Raw genomic sequence first — 23,343 nt, 5'->3', positions numbered from 1 at the left:
AGACTGAAGTCCAGAAAGCATGACTCTTGCGCCGGGTCACACAGAGCTAAGGCTAGAAACCAGGTCTGCAGACTCCTCGTCCGGCAGCTCTTTTAGGTCTGAGTTTGGGCTGGAGGGAAGAGGCGGAGCGTGTTCTGGAGAGTGAGGGGGAGGGTGGGGCTGTGTTTTTGGGACTTTCCTCGCTGAGGTCAGAGGCCCGAAATAGCCACGCTCGGGTGACCTCCCGGAAGCTTGGTCACACTCTGTCCTGCCGCTGCAGGGAGCGGTCCAACCGCAGCGCGCACCCCTCCGCTGTCCCATCTTCCCGCGGAAAGGCGTGAGCCTCCCCAAACGCTCGGCGCTACCGGAACGTGCCCTCGGGGGACCGCGACTCGTTGAAGCCGCTCTACTGCGCACTGCCTCGCGCTGTCTACGGAGAGGCCCGCCCCACTCCGCCTTCTACTCCCACGGCGTCCGCTCCGACAGCAGTGGCGGTGAGTGTGGCCGCGCCGCCCGCGCCCGCCAATCGGGAAGCAGAGGCTGGCTCCGGGCACGCCTCCCTCTGTGACGTCACGCAACCGGCCCGGAAGCCCCGCCTCGTGGCCTTGTCTGGGAAAGGCCATGGGGAGCAGGTGGGTAGGGGCTCTCGAAGGGTGAAATAACTCCCATGAATCGGGCACATTATAACTGCCCTGAGAAATACAGGCAGGTGAATAGGTTCCCAATTTTAAAATGTGTTTATTCACTCAATCATTCCTCATCCACTCATCCGTCTGTCCATCCATCTGTCCATCTATCTGTCCATCCACTGGACCAAAGCTATTGGGTGCCTCCTGTGTGCCAGGCGCTGAGCTGGGTGCTCGCGATAAATAACGACGAGGCCTGTGCTTGTGCACGGGGAGCTCCGAGTCTAGTGAGGAAGTCTGACAGTAACAAATGCTTACACCAATCATGCCTTTATTACAATTGTGATCAATTCTAGGAACATAAGGTACAGGCTGCTGGAATAAAGAGTGTTTAATTTACATTGGGGGCTCAGGTCTCTGGAGAAGTTACATTCGAGCGGACTCCCGAAACAACAGAAGTGTTCCAAGCAGAGAGAAGAGCTTGTGGAAAGGCGTTGAGGTTGGCTGGCACCTGGGGAGTTCTGGGAAGGAGAAAGAAGGTTCTGGCTAGAAGAGAGTTGGGGGAGGGGAAGCGCTGAGCTAAAACTATGGAGGTTTGGGGGAGCAGATGATTGAAGACCTTGAAGGCCAGAGTAAAGAAGTAGAATTTTATTCAACTTATTTGTTAAGTATGGTGGGCAGCCACTGGGGGCTTTAAGCCGGGGGGTGTCACTTGATCTAATGTGTTTTAAGATCTTCCTGGCTCTGTGTGGAGAATAGACAAAAGTGGACACAAGGGGCAAGAGCGGACACAGGGAGACCCATTAGAAGGACCTTGCAGGTGTCCTCCAGGCCTGAGGGGAGCGAGCTAGACGATGAGAGAGGGGTCGTGTGGGTGGAGAGTCATGAACAGACTCAAGAAATTATTAGAAGATAGAATCTACAGGCTGGCTGGTTGCTGGATTGAATGTGGGGGATGGGTGAGGCAGAGGGAGATTAAGTTCCTCTATTCGACAGTTATTTATAGAGTCCCCTCTGGGTTCCAGGCACTGTTCTGGAGAGACTGTCTGAGTTCAAAACCCTGCACTGTCACTTGCTAGCTGTTTACCATAGGGGAGTTATTTAACCTCTCTATGCCTTGATTTCTTCATCTGTAAAATGAGGATCCTAGCAACGCTCAAGAACATTGTTGTAAGGATTAAATGAGTTAATTTACATAACCCCTAGGACCTGGGTGTTTGGGACTTAGTTCTGAGGCTGAGTACTTGGACTTGGGTACTTAGGGCTGGGTGCTTGGGCCTGCTTCTTGGAGTAACCAAGACTCTATTTCTTTACTGGCCTTATGCAGAAAATAAAAGAGGGTCATGTGCTGGCACAGTGCTTCTCACACTTACCTGCACGTTAGAATCACCTGGAAATTTTTTTGAAAATTCTGAAGTCCAGGCTGCACCCCAGACCACTTAAATCACAATCTCTGTGGGTGAGACACAGGTGTCAGTACGTTTTGAAGCCCCCAGGTAATTCCAGGAGCAGATAAGTTTGGGAACCACTGTAGTAGAGAGGAGCAAAGTAGGTGGTCGTGGAGGGCTTCTCTGGGTAGGTGACATTTGAGCGGAGACCAAAGAGTGAAGAAGAAAGTTCAGGGGGGAAAGCCTTTGGGGGAATGTCTGGCTTAGGTAGATGCCTGCCTGGAGGTGCCTTTGCCCGAGGTGGGGAAGACTGAGGGAGGAACGGGCTTGAGTCAGTGGGTTCCAAGAGACTGGGTGAGAAATCATGGCTGAGTGAAGATGCTCGGCCCCTTCCCCAGGTCAGCACTGGAGCAGCTGGACGGATCTGTGCTCCTGGGGGGCTGTGGGTATGAGGAGGTGAGCCCTTCTGGCTCATCAAGAACTCATGGTTGCCACTGTGGGACACCAGGGGCTACATCCTCATATCCACTAAGAACAAAACCAGTGATGTCACCACCACTGCCACCTACCTATCTTGCTGTGACCTATAGCTGAGCAGCCCCTGGCAGATACCCCTGCCCTCTGCGGAGACTTCCTTCCCTCCTCCTCACACCCACCCCTTAGAGAGGCAGACAAGGGCTGTGTGCTGGCAGACAGGTGAGGCAGAGGCCCAGACAGCCGTGCAGTGATGCTAAAGGGTGGTGGGCCCCAAACCAAGCCCCTGCCTCTCTGCCTCGGGCCAGTTTCAGGAGGCCTGCCTGGTCCTGACCTCCTGCCTCTGACCCTGTTGGGGAGATCTGGTTCTCCACTGAATGTGGGTGTGCTGGACAAGCAAATATGTGTGAATAGAAAAAAGGCAGTAAAATTGCACCAGTTTGGGTTTTGTGATTATTCACCATGGCTAGGCTGGCATTTCCTTAGTGCTGGCTACAGGGGAAGAGTCAGTCCAGTAAATACATCCTGGGAGAATGATCAAGGACAAGCTCTCCTATGGGGCCATGTCCCCACACAGCTGAAGAGCCACTGGGCCCCTGCCAGTTTCTGTCTGGCACTGGACACCCCACTGGGATCTGGTGCTTGGAGCAGAGAATTTGGGGCAGATATTTGAGGCCAAGTACCTGGGGCCGGGTTACTGGGGCTGGATACTTGGACTTTGGTACTTGGAGCTGAGTGCTTGGGCTCACTTCTTGGAGTAACCAAGGCTCCATTTCTTTTTTGTTGTTGGTTTTTTTTGTGAGGAAGATTAGCCCTGAGCTAACACCTGTCCAGTCCTCCTCTATTTTTTGTACATGGGATGGCTCCACAGCATGGCTGATGAGTGGAGTAGGTCCGCACCCGGGATCTGGGCCTGCAAACCCCAGGCCGCTGAAGCAGAGCATGCAGAACTTTAACCCCTCGGCCATGAGGCCGGCCCCATGGCTCCATTTCTTTACTGGCCTTATACAAATCAGCCTGCCCCTACCCTAACCCCTTTCTGTGGCTTCACAGCACATTGGAAGGGTGTGACCCTGCCTGTCTGCATTGTCTGCTCCCTGGAGACCCCAGAGGGAAGAGAAATAGAAGGCTGCTCTGAGCCTCTTCATGGGTACTTCTTGGGGTCCCCTTTCTTTCCCGCTAAACCAGGCAGCCCATGCTCCCTAATCTTCTGCCCCTCCCCCACAGCCATCTGCTTAAAGGAAGTGGCTCTTCAGTTCTTCACAGGAAGCCACAGGCCTCCTCTGCCTCAGCTCACTCCAGCTACTGCTGACCCAGGCCCTCTGCTGGTCCAGGTCCCCTTCAAGGCTGGGTCCAGGGTTGCCCTGATCCTGGCATCCCCTCTGCTTCCCAGTCAAGAAGTATGTGCTTGTGTGAAGAGCTCCTCTCATTTCCTGTAAATCCCTGTGGCTCAGGTCGGGGAGAACAAGGTTGTGGGCCTGGAGGTGAGACCTATTTGCAGAGAGTCCTGAATGCTGTGCTCAGGAGTGTGGAGAGCTCAGCGTTGCAGCTCTCACCTCTCCTGGAAGGGAGAGAAGGGTGCGGGCCCTGCAGGCATCCTCAGGATTGACCACTCCCGTGAGCTTCAGGAGCTCCTGCTTCAGAGCGTGGGCAAGGTCTGAGCATCCATCTGTAGTGGCGTCTGCCTCAGGGAGGGCTCTTGGAAATTGTGGAGCTGTTCAAGGATGATGCAGGCTGATGAAGATTCCTGGATGGGACTGTACTGCCACCTGGTGGCCATACTAGCACATAGCACCATGGAATTGTATGAGGGCTGCCTGGAGAGGGAGTGAGCGGACTTTCAAGTTCTGGGGGCCAAAGAGGCCCTTAAAGAATAAAAGAAATACCTAGATAAAGGGATTTTGTTAAAGAGCAAGACACCTCTAACTTGAGCACTTGGGAAAGACATTCTAGGTCTAGATGAGAGTCCAACTTTTCTCCCCCTCCATTTTATAGACTAGGACACTGAGGTCCAGAAAGATGGTGAGGACAGAGGACCTCAACGTTGTTTTCCATCAAGTCAGCCACACAGATGGGATCTATTTTTGGACTTGTCTTAGGGTGTGGTCCCAGAGTGAGGAACTGCCCTGCTAGTTTCTAGTTACCCTCATTTGTGACCAAACATGGCATCTCTCAGCACCGTCACCCACCCTAGTCACCAAAGTTGGCACCGCAAGGTGGCTTTTGGCAGCTTCCAAAAATAAAATCCACTCTTGGAGGGCCGGGATCTGACAGGAACAAGGGGATTCAGAAGCATGTGCTTCAGGCTCAGTGGTTTTAGAGCAGGAGGCGCCCCGGAGACAATGGTATCTAACCCCCCCAATTTTAAAAACAAGGAAGCTGGGACTCAGAGGGCAAGTAACCTGGCTGAGGAGCCCCACCCTGGAGCTGGGCCAGGGATCAGCTTTGTGTCTGAAGGCTGTTGCCAAGAAGGAGTTTAAAAGTGCAGTAGCATCCCCTGGCTTGTTGTATTAGTGAATTCTGGTCTGTGTTCATCATTCTGCGTCGTACATTGTAGACAGGATGATTGTGGTCTGTGAAGGCTGACAAGGGCCAGGACAGGTGACAGGAGATGGGAGTGAGGAGGTGGTGACACAGAGGGAGAAGCAGGGGTCATGAGTGATTTGGGGGCTCCTAATTTGTGCACTGTGAGCTTCCAGTAGGTGGGAACTGGGTCCATTCCACTGGGGTATCCTCAGCACCTGGCTCAGTGCCTGACACAGACTGAGTGCCTGCTCAGTGCCTGCAGAATGAAGGCAAGGTGTTATCCTGCGCAGGCCCCACGGGATCCTGTGGGAGGCACTGTATCCCCTTAAAGACGCGTCATTTTCAGTGTCATTCAGCCTGAGAGCTGCTGGGGGAGGAGTTGTCCATCTCTCTCAGGCCTTGATGCTGTTCAAGGCAAGAAGATGCGAATGGCACAAGTAGAGGGTGTATGCTCCTGGGGACAGGGTACCCACCCTTGGGAGAAAGGAAGAACAGGGTATGTGAGCCCCAGAAAGTAAACCCTGACTCCAAAGGTCGATTATCTAATTCCTGGTTGTTATTTGGCAATTTCCTCTCTGCTTTATGCAAGTCCTTAATCATAATTATCTACTGAGGGCCCACCATGTGCCAGGGAGCACGTTCACGCTTTCCATTCATTATTTCATCTCATCTCTCTCTCTTTTTTGGAGCGATCAGTATCTTTTTTCCCCTTTTTTTGCAGGGAAGCATTTGCCCTGAGCTGACATCTGTTGCCAGTCTTCCTCTATTTTTTTTTCTCCCCAAAGCCCCAGGGCATGGTTTATATCCTAGTTATAAGTCCTTCTAGTTCTCCTATGTGAGCCACCACCACAGCATGGCAACTGAGAGACCAGTGGTGTGGTTCCACGACCGGGAAACAAACCCAGGGCACCGAAGCAGTGAGAGCACCGAACTTTAACCACTAAGCCTTCAGAGCTGGCTCTCATCTCATCTCCCAACAAAAACCCCATGAGGTAGGTGCTGTTATCATTTCAGTTTGTGAGGGAGGAAACTGAGTCACAGAAAAGTGAAGGAACTTGTGCTAGGGCACACACAGGTAGGAGATGGCAGGTCTGTAGGACTCCAGAGGAACATTCTTAACTACTATGCTCCACGGCTTTATTTGAGAACCCCAGCCCCATCTGTGCTAGGGAATATTGACTAAACGGCTAGGGGCCTGTGTTTACTTGGATTACACGACCAAGGAGGTTCAGGCTCCCCCCGCCCAGGCCTGCACAGTGGTGACAGCGGGCATTCTAAGGGTCCGCCAGGGAAAGAGCAAGAGGTCCAGTTGATGAGGATCAAGGCTGCCCCAGCGAGAGAAGCCCAAGGTGTCCTGCCCTACATACCGACCTATATCATCCTCTTGGAAGCACAGGTGTCCTGACCTGATCCGACCCGATTCGTATCCAAAGTTATAGGACCACCCAATAACCAGACCCCACCTACACTGACACCATTTTAACGACGTTTTTACATAATCTTTCCTTTGTCTAGCAAAGAAATAACTCACATACCTATGCCTTATAAATTTAGCCCTGCCCTCAACCTATTGCAGCTCTTACTGTCCATGAGTCCTGTCCCCATGCTGCAGCCCTTCACTGCCCCTGGGTCCTGTCCCCATGCTGCAGCTCTTCACTGCCCGTGGGTCCTGTCCCCATGCTGCAGCTCTTACTGCCCCTGGGTCCTGTCCCCATGCTGCAGCCCTTCACTGCCCGTGGGTCCTGTCCCCATGCTGCAGCTCTTACTGCCCCTGGGTCCTGTCCCCATGCTGCAGCCCTTCACTGCCCGTGGGTCCGGTCCCCATGCTACTCCATGCTATTCTCTGAATAAATGAGCACTGCTGCCAGACCTTGAGAGTCCAAGAAATCTTTCTTTCAACTCCTCGGCTCGCTGAGCCCGCATCATTTCTTCTGGTGACCCATACGGGGATCTTGCTTTATAGGCTTGTGAGCTTAAGTTCCAGTAAGTGTACTTTTCTTCCTTGTGCCTCCCTCTTTCTCAAGGATGGATCTAAATTCACTTCTCCATCGGGAACTTTCTCAAACAGCTGTATGAATCCACATTTGCTGCCCATGGTGACTCTATGGGGCAAAGCTCAAAGAGAATCAGTACCTTAAGCCTGAGGGTGATAAAGAATGAATTAACCCATTCCTTCCTAATCCTATCTCTAATATATACATTTTACATGGGCATGGGTCGACCATTTAAGCCATTAGGATAGTCGCCATTCTCCAAGACTCCTGTGGCAGGTTTCTTTTCCTAAGGCTGGATTGGGGTCTCTCCCTATGGCTCCTGGCCACACTCCAAACTGTGGGAAAGTCCCAGTCAGGACTCTGGTTCAAGGAAAGTACCAAACTCTAATCTTTGGTTGAGTGTGGAAACCCCTTGTTGGGAGAACAGCTCCAGCACGCAATTGGGTAGAATGTCCCCCAAACCGGTGGAAAATTCTTCACTGTTCTTCTCTATTTTTTTATCTCTGGGACTATTCACCAGGCGCCTATTACTGCCAGGCATAATAGGGAAGGTATACAAGAGATGCAATGCAGGGGGACACCCCCATCACCCCTTGCTATAGGAACCCCACAGGAGGAACAGTGGGTAGGATGGGTAGGACACTGCCCCAGGTTCAGGGGGCATTTTATTTTTAAAGATTTTTTTTTCCTTTTTCTCCCAAAGCCCCCCGGTACATAGTTGTGTATTTTTAGTTGTAGGTCCTTCTAGCTGTGGCATGTGGGATGCTGCCTCAGCATGGCTTGGTGAGTGGTCCCATGTCCATGCCCAGGATTCGAACCGGCAAAACCCTGGGCCACTGAAGCAGAGCACGTGAACTTAATCACTGGGCCACAGGGTTGGCCCTCAGGGGGCATTTTCAAGGTAATGGACCCTTTTCTTTCATCGCTGTTAAAGTTACAATGGCCATTTTGGGCTCCTTTTGAGCTTTGCAACTGAGAAACAAAGAAATCTTTCAAGAGTCAAAGGCTCCACCCCTGGGAGCCCCCTGACTCTGGTTTTCAGGCCTGATCACCCTGGCGACCCCAAGTGGGGTGCTCTCTCGTGACAGTTGACTCATTGAGTATTTTAGGCACCTACTGAGTAGATTAAGAGGATAGGAGACCTGTGATTTATTCTGTGAACTGTCCTGCCAGTGTTGTGTGTCCCGGCAGGTACTGTTGTGTGACCCTTAACTTGATAACCCTAGGGAAGAGGCCATGAGGGCAAGGCCTGATCTCTTCTTTTCCTTTCTTTGTCTGTCTCATTCATCACCTCCTCTGTTGTCACCAAGTCAAGGTTAAGTTCAGGCTGGACCGAAGCAGAACATGGACCTTCTGTAAGATTGAAAACTTCAAAACCTTTTGCCAGGGACTTAACTCACAATCCCAGTGCTGGGAGCCCCAGCCCCCCACCCACTCCAGGCCTTTGCCTCCTGCTTCCCTGGCTTGTATTGTGCTGGCTCAGGGACTAAGTGCCCCAGCTGAGTGGGACTTGACTAAATCTTATAACCATATTGATGCCCACAGTCAGGCCCTGTACCCTTTCTCCAGCCGTTGTCAGTCAGACACTGGCTTTACCACCATGGTGAACTCTACAAGCATCACCGGAGACTCACCCTTGGGTGCATTTTAACTAATTGGAAACACTTTCAATTGGATGGGTTATGCCCCAGAAACTCCATCTTGGAGAAAACTTGAGGGGTTTCTCTGTGCCTTTGTGATGTAGTTGGACAGGTAGCTCAACCTATAATGTCATTTGAGTCACAACCCAGTTTCTGAGAAACCAAGAGCAACTGTCCATGGAAATCCTTCTAAGGCTGGAAAAAGCAGCTCTAGAGTTGGTTCAGGTTCCACCCATTTCCCTTATCTCAAAGAGCTTGCATATCCTCTAGGGACAATGGAGCTCATCACTAATTCCCAAGATTGAGGGGAAAAAAAAAGGGAAAAAGGAAAAAACGGCCATAAGCATGCCTTTGCCAAAAAATCTATCATCTTAAATGTCTTCTCCACAAATATTAGCAAAAAGGCTCAAAACAAAATTTGGATTCATAGCTGGTGAGTTTGGGCAGTAATTTTTAAAACAATAGCTGTGGAGATTCTGTGTATGTGTGTCTATATGTATATTATATGTGTGTGGTATTTTCCCTCTGGATGGTAGGGCCAAAATCAAGAGCTCTGTTTAATTGGCTTAAAGTAAGCACTTATGTAAATTCTAAGTGTAGTAGAAATTAACCCAATGTCTTTTAAGTTAACATGATATAAATTAATCTTTGGTAAATGAAAGTTTAAATTTGTTGGTTTGATTGAAATAGGCATATCCTTAGAATTGTCAGTATTTGGATATGATGCAGACGTATACCCTGGGTTTACTAGTCAGATAAGTTCATATTGTCTGTTAGAAATTCATCAGCAAAATAATAGCTTTAAATGATAGCTAATTTTGTCTAACGTCTCATGAAGTTTTTGTGGGTAATCTGAACATAATTGTTGGAAACAAATGATTTAAATAGACAAAAATGGGTAAGAGTTTCTGGGTACAATAATTGTTTTATGGTCTGTATACTTGGGAAGAAAGAACAGCTTCCAAATTCTTTCTGGTAACTTAAAACTTTAGAGTTTTGCCAAGTTAAGTTAAATAATAAAAATCTTTTGAGTATCTGGGTCATTTTTGGATAGGATGGAACACTGAAACCTTATTGCTGAACATTGTCTAAGTTATCTACTTTTAGCTTCTTACTGCAGAGAGGCTAAAGGATGTTTGGGTCAATTAGTAAACATGCCTGTGTTTTATTACTGTAAAGTAACATGTTTCTAGAAATTATGAAAAATGTTTAGAATACTGATATAAAAGGCAGTTCATAGTTGCTTAGCTTTTCCATTTTTACTAGGGTCTGTAAGGGTTAAAAATTCTAATTAATATATGTAATTAAAGCTACTGGAAATTAATAAGGAAAACAGCTCTGTATTCAAGGAAAGTAAAGTGTATGTTTTCAGTGAAGAGGGTATAAAGAATAGAAGTATTTCTGTTCATTGGGTTAAGAATGATAAATTTGTCCTAAAGTACTAAGGGGAAGAAAGCAAGCATGGGACAAATTCTGAATGTAAAAAAAAAACAGTTGTAGAAGGTTTGTGAAAGAGAAATTCAGAAAGGAGTTTTATGCCTGGTCAAGTTGGCTAAGATTAAAGTAAATCCAATTAAGTAAATGAGTTTCAATGTTAAAAATAAGCTCATGCAAAAATTAAAATTTGGTTTTCTCTCAAAGAATAATTTTCTTGAACTTTTGGCCTGCTGTAAGTCTACCTAAAAGACAGAAAACTTGTGTTTTGCTAAAATAATCTCCTATGTTCAGAAAGGAAGAGGTCTCTCTTAAGATTTTTTGACTATTTTAACTGCTCTTGACTGTTTCTGTTGTCACTTTGAATAGATACCTGAACATTGTTTTGCAGTGACCGTTGTTTCCTATTTGAACAAGTGTCTTAAAAACTTTTGATGTTTTTGACAAGCTTCTCCCTCAAAAAAAAATTCAAGTCCTGAATGAAGGCTTTCTTTTGACCTGGTAGAAGGAAGAAAATTTCTCTGAGGATTTTCAGAGGGCCCCTGAGACTTCTCAATGAAATTTGCTCTCTTTCTTTAAGGAGGAAAATACTAAACTAATTAGGCTTATTTGGTCTATTAAATTATATGGGGAGCATTGTCAAAGAAGTGATGATAAACTTTCTTAGGTGGTATTATGTGGGTGAATGCTATTGATATAGGTGTTATGAAATTATATAACATTCCTAAAATTCTAATCTGTCCTGGTTGTCAGCCATAATTCTAGTTATTATCTTAAAGTGTTGTATGTCATAGAAGTAGCCAAGTTTCTTTGTCAATTGCCCTTTTGAGTCGTTTGTCATTTGCAGATAGTTGCTGTTTTACTTTATGCTTTTGCAAATATGTTTCATCTTCAGAGAAATTCAAGGAAAAGATTCTGACACAGGATTCTACAATACAGGTTTCTGATAAACTTTGAGATGGTAAAACTGAACTGGGTAAGAACTTATAGAATTCTAACAGAGAAACTGATGACCTCATAAATCTGCTAACAGAAGATTAAGATCAAGAATCAATTATACAGGACTGTATGAATTGATGAGGATGTTTATAATTCTTTATGTTTTTTGTTTGAAATGTTGTTTTTTTATGTTTTGTTTTCTCAGATTTAAGGAAATCTTTTTCTCGTTTCTCTTATGCTAATGATGACTTATGGCAATTTGGTGAAATTATACCTTTGTGAGCAGGACTGAAACATTTATCTTTTTCTCCCTACCTGATCTCTCCAGAATTTGGAAACTCAGTGAGTGAGTGAGTATGGTTATTTCATGGCAATATAGTTATTTGCATAAGTTCAATAAGAATCTGTTCTCCTTATAATAGGACACATTTGGAAACATGGGTTATCTTACCAAGTCTTTGACTGGAATGTCATATTTGAGAGAAACATACAGATTCAGATATGACAATACAGCCTTTCAGGAACAAAGATTGGACTTTCTAGAATAAAGCCACTGGGAAACATTGGCCTGGTACCTTGTTTACAGAGATTCTAGCAATCTTACCTGGTAAGTAAGGAAGCTCACTTATCTGGCAGGTGCAAGGAACCTCGAAGTATTTGGGGGGACCTCGAAAAGAGAGGAATCCACCCAAATCTGTAGGTACTGCAGGCAAAATCTGATGGAAAGTCCTTGGCTGGGTTTTTCTGGCCTCAAGAGGCCTTTACAGTTCAATCTGAGATTCCTCATAGAAAACTCCAGCAAAGCAGATTTAAAAGAGTCTATATGATCAATTGTTATTCTTGCTGCACTTATGTAAATAATTGGACCAAGTTTTATTGAAACTACACTTATTTTGAAAACCAGTTAATCTTAGTTTGACTATCTTTTGTAGAAATGAGGGTGATTTTAGAGAGAAAAATTATGTTTCAGTAGAAGCTATAATACACATGCATGGATATTCAATTCTAGCTCTTCTCTTCTACAAGATTCATCTATTACTAATCATAATGTCTCCTTGTGGCCATCCATCTCTGATGCCTGGGAGCTCCCTGGCTACAATCAAACCTTTTCCTTCAATTCTACTGCCCAAATACTAACTAGATTTGCCTTGTCACAGGTGGATCATAAACAGCAAGTTCCAAAGGTAAAGTCCCCAACCTATCGATACACACAGGAGGGACTATACCAAATTTGGGAGAAATATATTTGGCTCACTCCTACTAGTGGCCTAATAGCACCTGACCTATGGGACAAATTCCCCGTTATATGTGTTCTCATATCATAGCCTTAAAAAATACTGATTGGTTTGGGACTGACCAGGGTAGACGGCCCAGCATATGTTGGTTAGCCCCTAATGGAACTCAATGGTTATGTGGCTCCAACTTATGGCCTTGGCTGCTGCCTGGATGGATTGGACGATGCACCCTAGGCTTCATCTGGATGCAAGGTAGAGCTACATTTACTGTATCTTTTCCTGTTAACCTACCCAACCTACGACAATGCTGGACCCGTTCTGTCTTCCACTGGTATGATCACCTTGCCTCTATTTTCCTTCCCCAATTAGGAATTGAAAGTATCATCTGGCACATGGAAGCCCTAAACAAGTTTACCATGAAGACATTAAACGATACACGACATAGCCTTTCGCTGCTCGATTTAGAAATATCCCAAATGCATAAGGCAGTCCTCCAAAATCAAATGGCATTGGATGTCTTGACAGCAGCACAGGGGGGCACTTGTGCCATTATAAAAACCAAATGTTGTGTCTATGTTCCTGACTACCATCAAAATATCTCTGTATTCCTATCTGATATGAGCCACCAAATTAAATCTGTGTCTTACCCCATCCCTAAGTGATTGGTTGGACTCCTGGTCATTTTGGACTCTGGACTACTATCAAAGCCTTGTTCATTGGGGTAATCATATTGCTTGCATTTCTTATTATTATTTGTTGTCTATCTCATTGCTTGTCTTCCACATGTCAACAAAGTTTCGCCTTCTGGACCATTTCTCGTCAAATGATTCTCTCACCTTCAGATGATCTGTATACCTTGTCTGCCTTGGACTCTGCAGGTGCAACCTTCCAGTCCATTGGACTTCCTGCTTGAACCCCTATGGCCCCATTTAGGGACAGCTCTATGACCTTGTACAGCCAGAAGTAGTTACAGAAGATTGACCATCGTCCATATCCCCAAAGGATTTCCGGGCCAAATGGGTTCAGGGGGTGTTTTATGATGAGGTTCAAGGCTGCCCCAGGGAGAGAAGCCCAAGGCATCCTGCCCTACACACCGATCATCCTCTTGGAAGCATAGGATATCCTGACCTGATTCGACCTGATTCGTATCCAAAGTTTTAGGACCACCCAATAACCAGACTCCACCTGCACTGATACCATTTTAATGACTTTTTTGCATAGTCTTTCCTTTGTCTTGTAAAGAAGTAACTCACATACCTATGCCTTATAAATTTAGCCCTGCCCTCAACTCATTGCAGCTCTTCACTGCCCATGGGCCTTGTCCCCGTGCCTGCAGCTTTTTACTGTCCATGGGTCTTGTCCTCACCCTACTCCATGCTATTCTCTGAATAAAGCAACACTACTACCAGACCTTGAGAGTCCAAGAAATCTTTCTTTTGACTCCTCAGCTCACCAAGCCTGCATCACAGTCACTCCTTCCCATTGAAGATCGGGGAAGGTGAAGGACAGGGAGATGGGCGGACACTGACCTCAGGCTCAACTTCACCCACATATATTGAGCACCTACTCTGTGCCAGGCCTGTACCGGGCAGTGGGGAGAAGAGATAAATTAGGTATAATGCCCTCCCTGTAAGGGCTGAGGAATACACACTTAGGTCTCTGGGATGTCAACCCTTTAGACAAACTGGGTGCCATTTACAGGTCTCAGTAGAGTGTGATACTTGAGACCCCACCTCCCTCTGTGAGCAGAAGTCCATGTGGTCTGCCCCTCCATGGATGGCCCTAGCCATCGTGGGACTCTGCTGAGGCCCTGTGGTGAATATCAGGTCAGGGGACTCAGTCCAACTTCTGCTCTTGTACACAAGCCACAGAGACAGTTTTTGAGGTGCAGATGGTGCCTCCACACCTGTGCACCTCTTCCACAGAGAGTGCTTCTCTAGGGGCACAGGGCAAGCCAGCAGAGGCCAACACCTGCAGACGTGGCATTGGACCTGGGGGCAGGAGCAGGTGGAATGGGACCTCTTACCCACCCACCCACATTTGTAATCGAAGAAGAATTTCTGGATTATAAGTGGGGCTGGGTGGGGGAGGCCTGAGGACAGCTGGCTTTGCCCTTTTGTGACCAGCTTTTGAGGTTCACACATGGCCACTTCCCAGGGGTGCAGCTCGCCCTGGGAGGCTGGTCTAGCATTGAGGCTCGTGTGTCCACTCACGACCAGAACCTGAGCATTCTCTTTCTGTTTCCACTAGTGCTGGACCCAGCCCTACCTTCACTGACGTTTGATTTCCAGGACCTCTTTGACCTTCCCCTGCCTCGGTCTGGGCACCTTAGGTCACCTGGACAAGGCTCCCAAACTTCCAATGTCCCCGAGGGCTGGGGTTGGCCTTCCCTTCCTACTCAGAGGGCGTACGGGCTCCATATGCAAACCGTCTGCTCTATCACTAGAGTTCTCTGGGGGACGGGTGGCCCTGCTGAGCCCTCTAAAACTGTGCTACACTCTTTCCCAAGGCAAAGGGCTGGCCTTATGTTCTCCGTCTGAGGGAGCCCACTCTAGTGCTTCTCAGAGAATGGAGATCTGGCTCCCCCATCTCTGCCGACCCAGAGAAGCAGCTGAAACTTCTCTCACCGAGGACGAAGTGAGCTCTGCCTCCCCAGTCCCCTGTGGAATCGAGCCTGGACGTTCATGCTGTGACAGGGGTAGCAGGAGGCTCTGCTGGGAAGGCATCCCAGAGGAGGGCACCTCTGAGCCCAGTTATGAGCTTCAGAAGGACATTCTAGGCAGAGAGAATAGCCTGAGCTTAGACCAGAGACTAAATCAACTGGTTGAGTTCCAGGAGCTGTGGTTGGCTTTAGGGGGAAATGGGGGTGTGTGTGTGTGTGTGTGTGCATGAGTCAGACCAGAGCCAGATCTTATGGGGCTTCTCACGGCCGGGGCAACTCACAGAGGACAAGGTGTCTTCTGAGAGAAGTTTATTCTGTTTTTTGACATGGGCTATTGACAAGTATAACAGAAAGCTCTAGACTTCAACCGGAAGAAGGAAGGCAAGGAGGAAGGAGAGGATTCCTGGGAGCTGCTGGCTACTCCTCATCCTCATCCTGGTTGCTGAGCTGCTTGTGGACAGTGTAGCCCAGAAAGGCACCAATCTTGGCCATGAGGCCAGTGCCACCGCTAGCCCCTGTAAAGCAAATACAGCCGGGTCACCTGGGGCCCAGGCACCAGGCCTGGGAACCCAAATGTCTGAAAACCATTGGAAACCAAGTCCAACCTCTTCATTTCCAGATGGAGAAACAGAGGCCCTGAGAGGGGAATGGGACGTCCACAAACTGAATCCTATTCCCCCCGACTGGCCCTCTCAAATCAGAGAAGAAAAAGACAAAAATAACAGCTCATTCTCTTCATGTCTGCGATGAACACACCGTGTTCTTAATAACGGTAATGACAGCTATCTTTGTGGAGACTTCCTGTGGGTGCTCAGGGTTTGAAAGTAAGAAGGATGATATTTCATCCTTGTTGCAGCCCTGTGACATGCGAGACAACAATCATCTTCTAGCACAGGACTCTTCCTAGCCTTGCCCACACCTTCACCTCCCGCTGCTGGGGTGTGGCCTGGTCTGTGTCTTTCCATCTGCCCCCTTGGAGAAGAGGTCTGTTCTTTTGGTCTGGCTCTTTGGCCTTTTGTCATCTAGAATTGAGAAAAGATGGAGGGCTCAGAAAGGCAGAGGGGGCAGTTTGTCAGGAGCAGTTTTTCTGTAGGATTTTGGAGGCCTCAGAAAGAGAGAGAGGGAGGGCCGGCCTGGTGGCACAGCAGTTAAGTGCCCATGTTCAGCTTTGACGGCCTAGGGTTCATCGGTTCGGATCCCAGGTCTGGACATGGCACTGCTTGGCACACCATGCTGTGGTAGGCATCCCACATATAAAGTAGAGGAAGATAGGCACGGATGTTAGCTCAGGGCCAGTCTTCCTCAGCAATAAAAGAGGAGGATTGGCAGCAGTTAGCTCAGGGCTAATCTTCCTCAAAAAAAAAAAAAAAAAAGAGAGAGAGAGAGGGAGGGAGAGAAAGAAAAAGAAAGAAGTGGAAGAAAGAGAGAGAGAAGTGAATGCACACTTTTTAGAATGGTCATTCTGAGCCCTTTTTCATCCCCTTCGTGGTGTTCAAGAAATGCAAGAGCAGAGTATGAGATTGAATTGGGTGACTCCACCAAGGTTCTTTGCCACCCTGTTTCTCTGAGGCTGAGCAGATTCCTAAAATGTTAAATTGAGGATGATTGGCCCTGTTAACAGATGAGAAAACTGAGGCTTGTTGTGACTTGGCCAAAGCATCAGCGAGGCACCTTCGAGCCTTCGAGGCTAAAAGCGAGGAATCAGACTGAGCTGGAATCCTGCCTCTGGTGCTAACTAGCCGGGAGAACTTGAATAAATTGCTTAATGCCTCGGTGCCTCAGTTTCCCCTCTGTATGATGGAGATGATAAGAATACCCACCTCATAGAGGTGAGCTAGCCTGTGAAAAGGGCCCAGAACAGTAAAGAGGGCCAACTAGCCCTGGTGTCCCCACCGGAGGGCCCGGCCCCTCACTCACCGAGGCTCTGCAGCGTGGCCACCAGCCCGCCAGCAGGCACGCCGCCCCCGTTCGCTACGGCCGACCAGCTCATCAGCGAGGCGGCCATCGAGTTGGCGGCGATGCCGGCGCTCGTGAAGCCCAGCGCGGGAAGCCCCACGGCCATGAGCCCTGCAGGAGGAGGAGGCTGTGAGGGAGCGCCCGCAGCAGGGGCCCGCCCCACCTTCCCGAGCTGCCCGCCCTCCAGACCCACCTCCTCCGACAGCCATATAGGTCAGCGTGCTCCACCATCCGGAGCCGCTGTTCTCTGAGCTCTCCGAGCGTCTTCTTTTGCCTGTCGGGAGGGCGGACAAAGCAGAGTGAGGACCAAGGTCCCTTACTCTGTGCCTGATGCTCAGGACCACCCCCAAAGGTGGGGCCACCATCCTCCCATTCGGAGAGCCTTACTGAAAAGAAGAGACTTTTCCTAAGGCGCCGTGCCTGGCACGTAACTGGCATTGAATACATTTCGGTAGAAGGGAGGGATCGACAGAGTAAGGATTCGAATCTGGGACTCTGGCTACAGCGACCCTGCGCTGTCCATTGTAACAGCTCCTCTCGTTCAGACGCACGCCTGCGTCTCTAAGCCAGGAATCCTGAAACTCCGCAGGGATTCTAAAACTCTGCTTCTTTATCCCACAGTCCTCCCCTGCCCCAGGACCCTTACCTGCCTCCACCGCGCCGCAGGCGAAGAGTATCAGGTAGCACAAAAAGAGCGATACCGCCTTCTGCCGCATGGTGGCGCCGCGCGCAAGCTTTGTCACTGGTCCTGGCGAGGGGAGAGAGGGAGGAGATGGTCCCCAGAGCCCCTTTCGAGCCATACCAGCTGGGTTGTTTTCCCCTCCGATTCGAGGATGGGTCCATAAAAAGCAGCGAGGTGCTCTGAACTAAGGCCAGGACCCTTCTAAGGAGCTTCCCGTTTCCTCGCGGCAACAACAGCGGTGATGTTCCTGCCTCCCGGGTGATTGTGAGAATTCCTGAGGCAATCCCGCTCCGGTGTGGTGCCTGGCACGTGGTGCGCTCTCTATCGATGTCAGCTAGAATCATTACTGTGGTTTCCGTTCTTGGCTTTGGCTGTGTGACCTTGGGCAGGATACTAGGGCCTTCTCTGGGTCTCAGTGTACTTATCCCCAAGATGAGGTTGTTAATAAGGCCTATTTCAGAGTGTGGCTGTGAGTTTTGAAACTGTTCACCACTATATCCCTAGCATTTAGAACAGTCCCTGTCACACGAATTTTCTAAAAAATTGTTGTTGATAAACTTATTGTTACAAGGCATTGATCTTTACAGGCACCAACCATTGACCTCATATCAACTTCATTTTTCAGAGAGGATAGAGAGTAAAGAAGCTTGTCTAAGGTCACACAGCAAATTGTGCAGCCTAGACTGTGCACACTCAAGACTGTTAGAATCCAAAACCTATGCTCTTTCCATTACATCACAAAATAGCAAAATACATGTGCCCCCAAACCCACTCTAATGTGATCTTTGTCAGCATTTTCCTTGAATTACAAACAAACAAACAAGCAACCTCCCACGTGTTGAGCACTTACTCAGCACTTTATGGCACAAGGTCACTTATATCCATAACAACCCCATGAAGTAGGTACCATTTTTTTCAGCCATGTGTTAGAGATAATACCCCACCCCCCAAAAAGCCCCAACCCATCCCCTCAGACCAGTCCTATCCCAGGACACTGAAAGGGACTCAGGGTAGAGCCTCCCTGAGGAATGGGCATCCCTGCTCTCAGGGCATGAGGCTCACAGGCAGGCGGCCTGGCAGAGGTTGGCATCTCGACATGCATACCTCATAGCTTCTGGGTTTACCTTAGAGGAGAGAAGAGGAGGAATCTTCCGGCCCCCAGCCTGATTATAGATGGCAGCAGGAGTGAAATCACAGCTCTCAGGCTGGCTTTTATAATCACAGTAGGATTGCTCCCTTCCGTTCCCGGGGCGGCCAATCCCTGACAGAGTTTCCATTTCCTGCACTGTCTGCAGTTTCACTTCTCCCCTCCTCCAGCTCTGCTCAGCAGAAGCAGCTCTGCATAGGCTACTGGCAGAAAAATGTCATTCAAGTCCAGGACTTTCTGAACAGCTAAGAGTGTTCAAAGCAGGTCACATCAGAGTGGGATCCACTGCCCCACTAGGCTTAGTGAAGCCCGACCGGCGGCTCCTCTGGGGGCACAGAGGCGTTTCACAATTCAGTTCCGTTAATAACAATGCCTACCATTTACTGAGCAGCTGCTGCATGCCAGCGCCTGTGCAAAGTGCTCTGTGTACATGCTCTTTTTCCAATCTCACAACGGTCTTATGAAGTACCATATACTGTTTATAATCTCCCTTTTGCAGAGGAGGAGATTAAAACCTGTGGAAATGAAGGCATTCCTTTCCATTGTTCCCTCTGGCTGGCTGCTTCTGGGTGATAGACGTATGGTAAGACCGGTGAAGCCGGTGTTCATGACGTCATCGTCACAGATCCTGTGCCGTAAAAAGGATCCTCTGGCTCTAGGTCATACAGTGAGCATTCTTTAAGCCTTTGGATGGTGATGCTTGCAGAAACACTGTGGGTAAGAAATACAAACCATATTTGAAGTCCATAACAATTCCAGCAAGGATGACGCATTGCTTTCTCCAATGGGGAAGGGGAGCTGATATAAGTGACCTGCCCCCAGGTGCCTGGCTGCTCTCTGACCAATATTGCTCTACTGCTGCCTGATGCTGGCTGGTCGGCTGTTTGTTGGCAATTGCTAAATCAGCCTTGGTTAAAGAGAGCCCAAGTTCTTGGGTCCGTTCATAGCCTGCATCTTTGCCACCATGGCCACTATTTTTTTTTTAGGAAGATTAGCCCTGAGCTAATTGCTGCCAATCCTCCTCTTTTATTGCTGAAGAAGACTGGCCCTGAGCTAACATCCATGCCCATCTTCCTCTACTTTATATGTGGGATGCCTACCACAGCATGGCGTGCCAAGTGGTGCCATGTCCGCACCCGGGATCCGAACCGGCAAACCCCGGGCCACCCGCCGAGAAGCAGAACGTGTGCACTTAACCACTGTGCCACCGGGCCGGCCCCATGGCCACTTTTTAATGGATCTTTTGCAGAGCAATAGGATGGCGCAGTTTAGAATTTGGCTGACATCTTCAGGATGGGACATCTGACCATCTGGCTGGAGAGCTTCCTGTGCAGTGGATGGTCTCTGGTGAGCATGAATGGGAGACACAAACATCTGCACGCTTTGTGCCCACTCCGAGAGCTCTAGGCATATGCTGTCTACCCAGACCTGCTTATCTCCAAAATTCCAATTTTGCTCTTTCTGTGCCCTTGACCAACTAGCCAAGCCTTTTGCCACTTCTCAGGACTTACCGTATGCCTGCACCTCAGCCCATCTCTTCCTCCATACAAAGGGCATGACAAAGTATACTGCTCAGAGTTCTGCCCCCTGGGAGGATTTATTGCTGTCCTTCAGGACTACCCTCAAATGGGGCTGTAATAGAGGAGACCATTTCCAGCTGGTGCCAAAGTATCGCACTGACCTATCTGTGAAATGGGTTCAACTCTTTTCCTCCTTTTTTAGTTGGTTGCGGGGAACCCTCCATGAGGCCATAGGTGTGGGTTAAGGGAGAGGTGTCAGATCAACAGAGTTAGGCGCCAAGGGCATCCGAGCTGCCTGTTCATTTGATTCACTCATGCCTTCTGGACTCTGAGCCCAGCTCTGATTGTACCACTTCCATCATATTGAACTGCTGCTGTGCCTGTCTGATAACATCTAACTTAAGACATAAAGCCACCCGGCATCCAGCAGTCAGATGCTCAGTCACTACTGGGGCCCTGTGGTATATCAGGATCTTGTCGTTCAAATGGACCATGGTGAGTTTGGCCTTACTCCAGAATCCTAGAGGTCCTCACTGCAACTGTCCTATTTGAGCTTTCAGAGACTCCCTACAGAATCTTTATCCAGAATGGATTCCTCCAGCAACATTGTATCTGGGGTCATAGAAGCCGAAGCGGCAGCACCAGCCTGTTCTATGGTCTGAACCTTGCTGTACAACCCTCTCTTGCTCCGGGCACCGCTCACAATTGGCAGCCTTTCAGGTCACCCAATAAAAGGTTGGAGAAGTAGTTCTAAGTGTGTATATTCCGCCTCTGAAATCCAGAGGCCCCCCAAACAGTGTCTCTTTCTGAGAGATGTGTGAGGTAAGATAACTTGTCCTGGCACGTCCCAAATCACTGAACCAAAAATCTTCCCAATGTGGCAGGACCACACATCTTCATGTAAGTTAGCTTCCACTCTCTGGCAAACGTGGTGCTTACCACTTCCTGTTCATGTCCATGATGTCATCAGTAGAGAAGACCAGGACGAGTCTATGGAATGTCAAGGTGATCAAGGTCCCTGAAACTACACTATAACAGAGAGCTGGAAAGGTCACAAAGCCCTGAGGGGTGAGAGTGAAGGTGCTATCACTGTGACATTGGGATGTAAAAGCAAACTGCCTTTGGGCATCCCTTCTCATGAGTATTGAAAAGAAAGCATTTGCTAAATCAACAACCATACACAAGTGCTCCAGGTTGTGCTGTTACGCCCAGTAAAGATGCCATATCCAGTAGAGCAGCTCTGGGATTTTCACGAGGCTAAGATTATAGTAGTCTATCCATCAGTGTACCATGATTCATCTGTTTCCTGGAGGCCAGACAGGTGAATTGAATGGGGATATAATGGGGAACACAGCCTCAGCCAAAGTATCAGATCAGAAATAATACTACAGAAATCAACTGTAGGGCAGTGTGATGGTTAATTTTATGTGCTGACTTGGCTGGGCCATGGTACACAGATATTTGGTCAAACACTAGTCTGGATGTTCCTGTGAAGGTTGTTTTGATGTGAGATTTACATTTAAATCAGTAGACATTCAGTCAAGCAGATTACCCTCCATCGTGTTAAATCAGTTAAAAGCCTGAAGAGAAAAAAGAATGACTCCCCCTTGGAAGAGGGAATTGTGCCTATAGTCTGCCTTTTGACTGGAGCTGTAACATCAGTTCTTCCTCGGGGCTCTAGACTGCCAGCCTACCCTGCAGACTCTGGTCTTGCCAGACTCCACAACTGCATGAGCTCATTATTTAAAATCAGTCACCCCCTTTCTACATCCTATTGGTTCTGTGTCTCTGGAGAACTCTGACTAATACAGGCAGTTTCAGGAGCTTCTGCTTGGTTCTCCCTATCCTGATAGCCTTTACTCCACAGGTCATAGAATCAAGGAGAGGATTCTGCCAGCTTCTAGAGGACTCATTGGACTTAGGCTCAACTCTGTCTGTCACCTGCCCTCCTTCAGTCCCTACTCTAACCAGAGAACTGTGATGGTGTTTTCTGTCTCCTAGTTTCTGTGTCAGCTCAGACTCCATATCTTTAACAATCTTTGAATATTCTGAATATCCTCCCTCGCTGTGTGAGGGCCTCAGAGTGGTTGGATTTCTTACACGATGGCTGACGTCCAAGATGGAGTAAATGGAAGTTGCCAGTCTTCTTAAAAGCTAGGTCTGGAACTGGAACAGTGTCACTTCTGCTTTATTCTGTTGGTTGAGGCAAGTCAAAAGGCCAGTCCAGATTCAGGGAGAGGGGGGAAATAAACTCCATCTCTTGATGTGAGGAGTGGCATGTACATAGAGGGAGGGAGGGAACAGATGGTGACCATCTTTGGAAACTATCTACCAGGGCCCAGCTCCAGGCATCCTTGCAAGAATATTGACGCCTGAGTTACTAGACAGTGGTCCATGACGATGTACTCCCATCAGCCAGTCTTATATTCTGCCTACCCCCTCACTGCCGTGTCTCAAACCCCCAAGGTTACTCCCACATTCATTAGCCAGGTCTTTCCTTTGTTGTGTAGCTTATTTTTTCCAAGTCAGGACTTAAATTTCCCCACTCAGGCTTTGCTAGGAACTGACCCCAGTCATTTGACAGTGTGATGGGAGCAGGTCTTGAGGAGAACACATGTCATCTTAGGAGGCATCTGCTTCATGTAAGATCGTTGCATAGTCTCAAGGACAGGGGAAACTGTTCTTCCTTGGCAAGAGAGCAGGGGCAGCTTCTGCTGCCCAGGAGAACTCAGCAGAATTTATGAGATAAAGATTCTTAGGTTTGTCTACCCTACTGTCAGGGTCCTACTCTTTTCTTATCAGAGCCTTGGCTCTGACATAGGAGATCTGCTGAAGCTGTGCATTCAGAGTCCTTTGCAACTCTGCCGCTTATAACCTGCCTGACCGTGGATGTGATTTTCCCAGTCTTCCCTTCACCACAAGTGAAAGCTTTAATCATTGTGATGCCAATCTAAGGCCAAGGTTATCATCACTCTACTTACCACTGGCAGTGACATCCCTATTGCCTTCCCATAGGTGAGAAATCCAGCCACAAAATCCTACCCTGAAGGTCTGTTTTCTAGGACCTCTTCCGGTAGTAAATGTCAGCCTGTGTTCCCTAGAAAATGGAGCCTGAATCAAAGGTTGTATGCTAATGCTTTC

At 48.4% G+C, this 23,343-nt stretch overlaps 1 protein-coding gene and 1 long non-coding RNA gene across 4 annotated transcripts; one reads left to right on the top strand and one right to left on the bottom strand.

Moving 5' to 3' along the window:
- Positions 1-233: 233 nt before the first annotated feature.
- On the top strand, positions 234-13,645 carry LOC123285763 (uncharacterized). 2 transcript variants are annotated; one of them, XR_011503525.1, is made up of 5 exons: positions 234-611; positions 5,715-5,985; positions 7,720-7,888; positions 11,206-11,350; positions 12,605-13,645. It is a non-coding gene; the product is annotated as an uncharacterized lncRNA (long non-coding RNA). The 2 variants fall into 2 exon arrangements; XR_011503524.1 differs by lacking the exon at positions 5,715-5,985.
- IFI6 (interferon alpha inducible protein 6) lies at positions 920-19,030 on the bottom strand. 2 transcript variants are annotated; one of them, XM_070510606.1, is made up of 5 exons: positions 18,660-18,849; positions 17,500-17,601; positions 17,047-17,127; positions 16,815-16,964; positions 920-1,126 (listed from the first exon to the last, which is right to left on the bottom strand). In XM_070510606.1, the coding sequence occupies exons 2-5, from the start codon at positions 17,567-17,569 to the stop codon at positions 1,032-1,034; spliced, it is 396 nt and encodes a 131-aa protein (XP_070366707.1). In that variant the 5' UTR covers positions 17,570-17,601; positions 18,660-18,849; the 3' UTR covers positions 920-1,031. The 2 variants fall into 2 exon arrangements, with proteins under 2 accessions (XP_070366707.1, XP_014709089.1); XM_014853603.3 differs by lacking the exon at positions 920-1,126 and adding an exon at positions 15,192-15,412 and having other exon boundaries at positions 18,660-19,030.
- Positions 19,031-23,343: the final 4,313 nt, after the last annotated feature.

This window comes from Equus asinus, chromosome 5 (assembly GCF_041296235.1).
Source record: "Equus asinus isolate D_3611 breed Donkey chromosome 5, EquAss-T2T_v2, whole genome shotgun sequence".
Classification (NCBI taxonomy): domain Eukaryota; kingdom Metazoa; phylum Chordata; class Mammalia; order Perissodactyla; family Equidae; genus Equus; species Equus asinus.
Note: the sequence above shows the minus strand (reverse complement) of the source record. Positions and strands in the feature narration are given on the sequence as shown.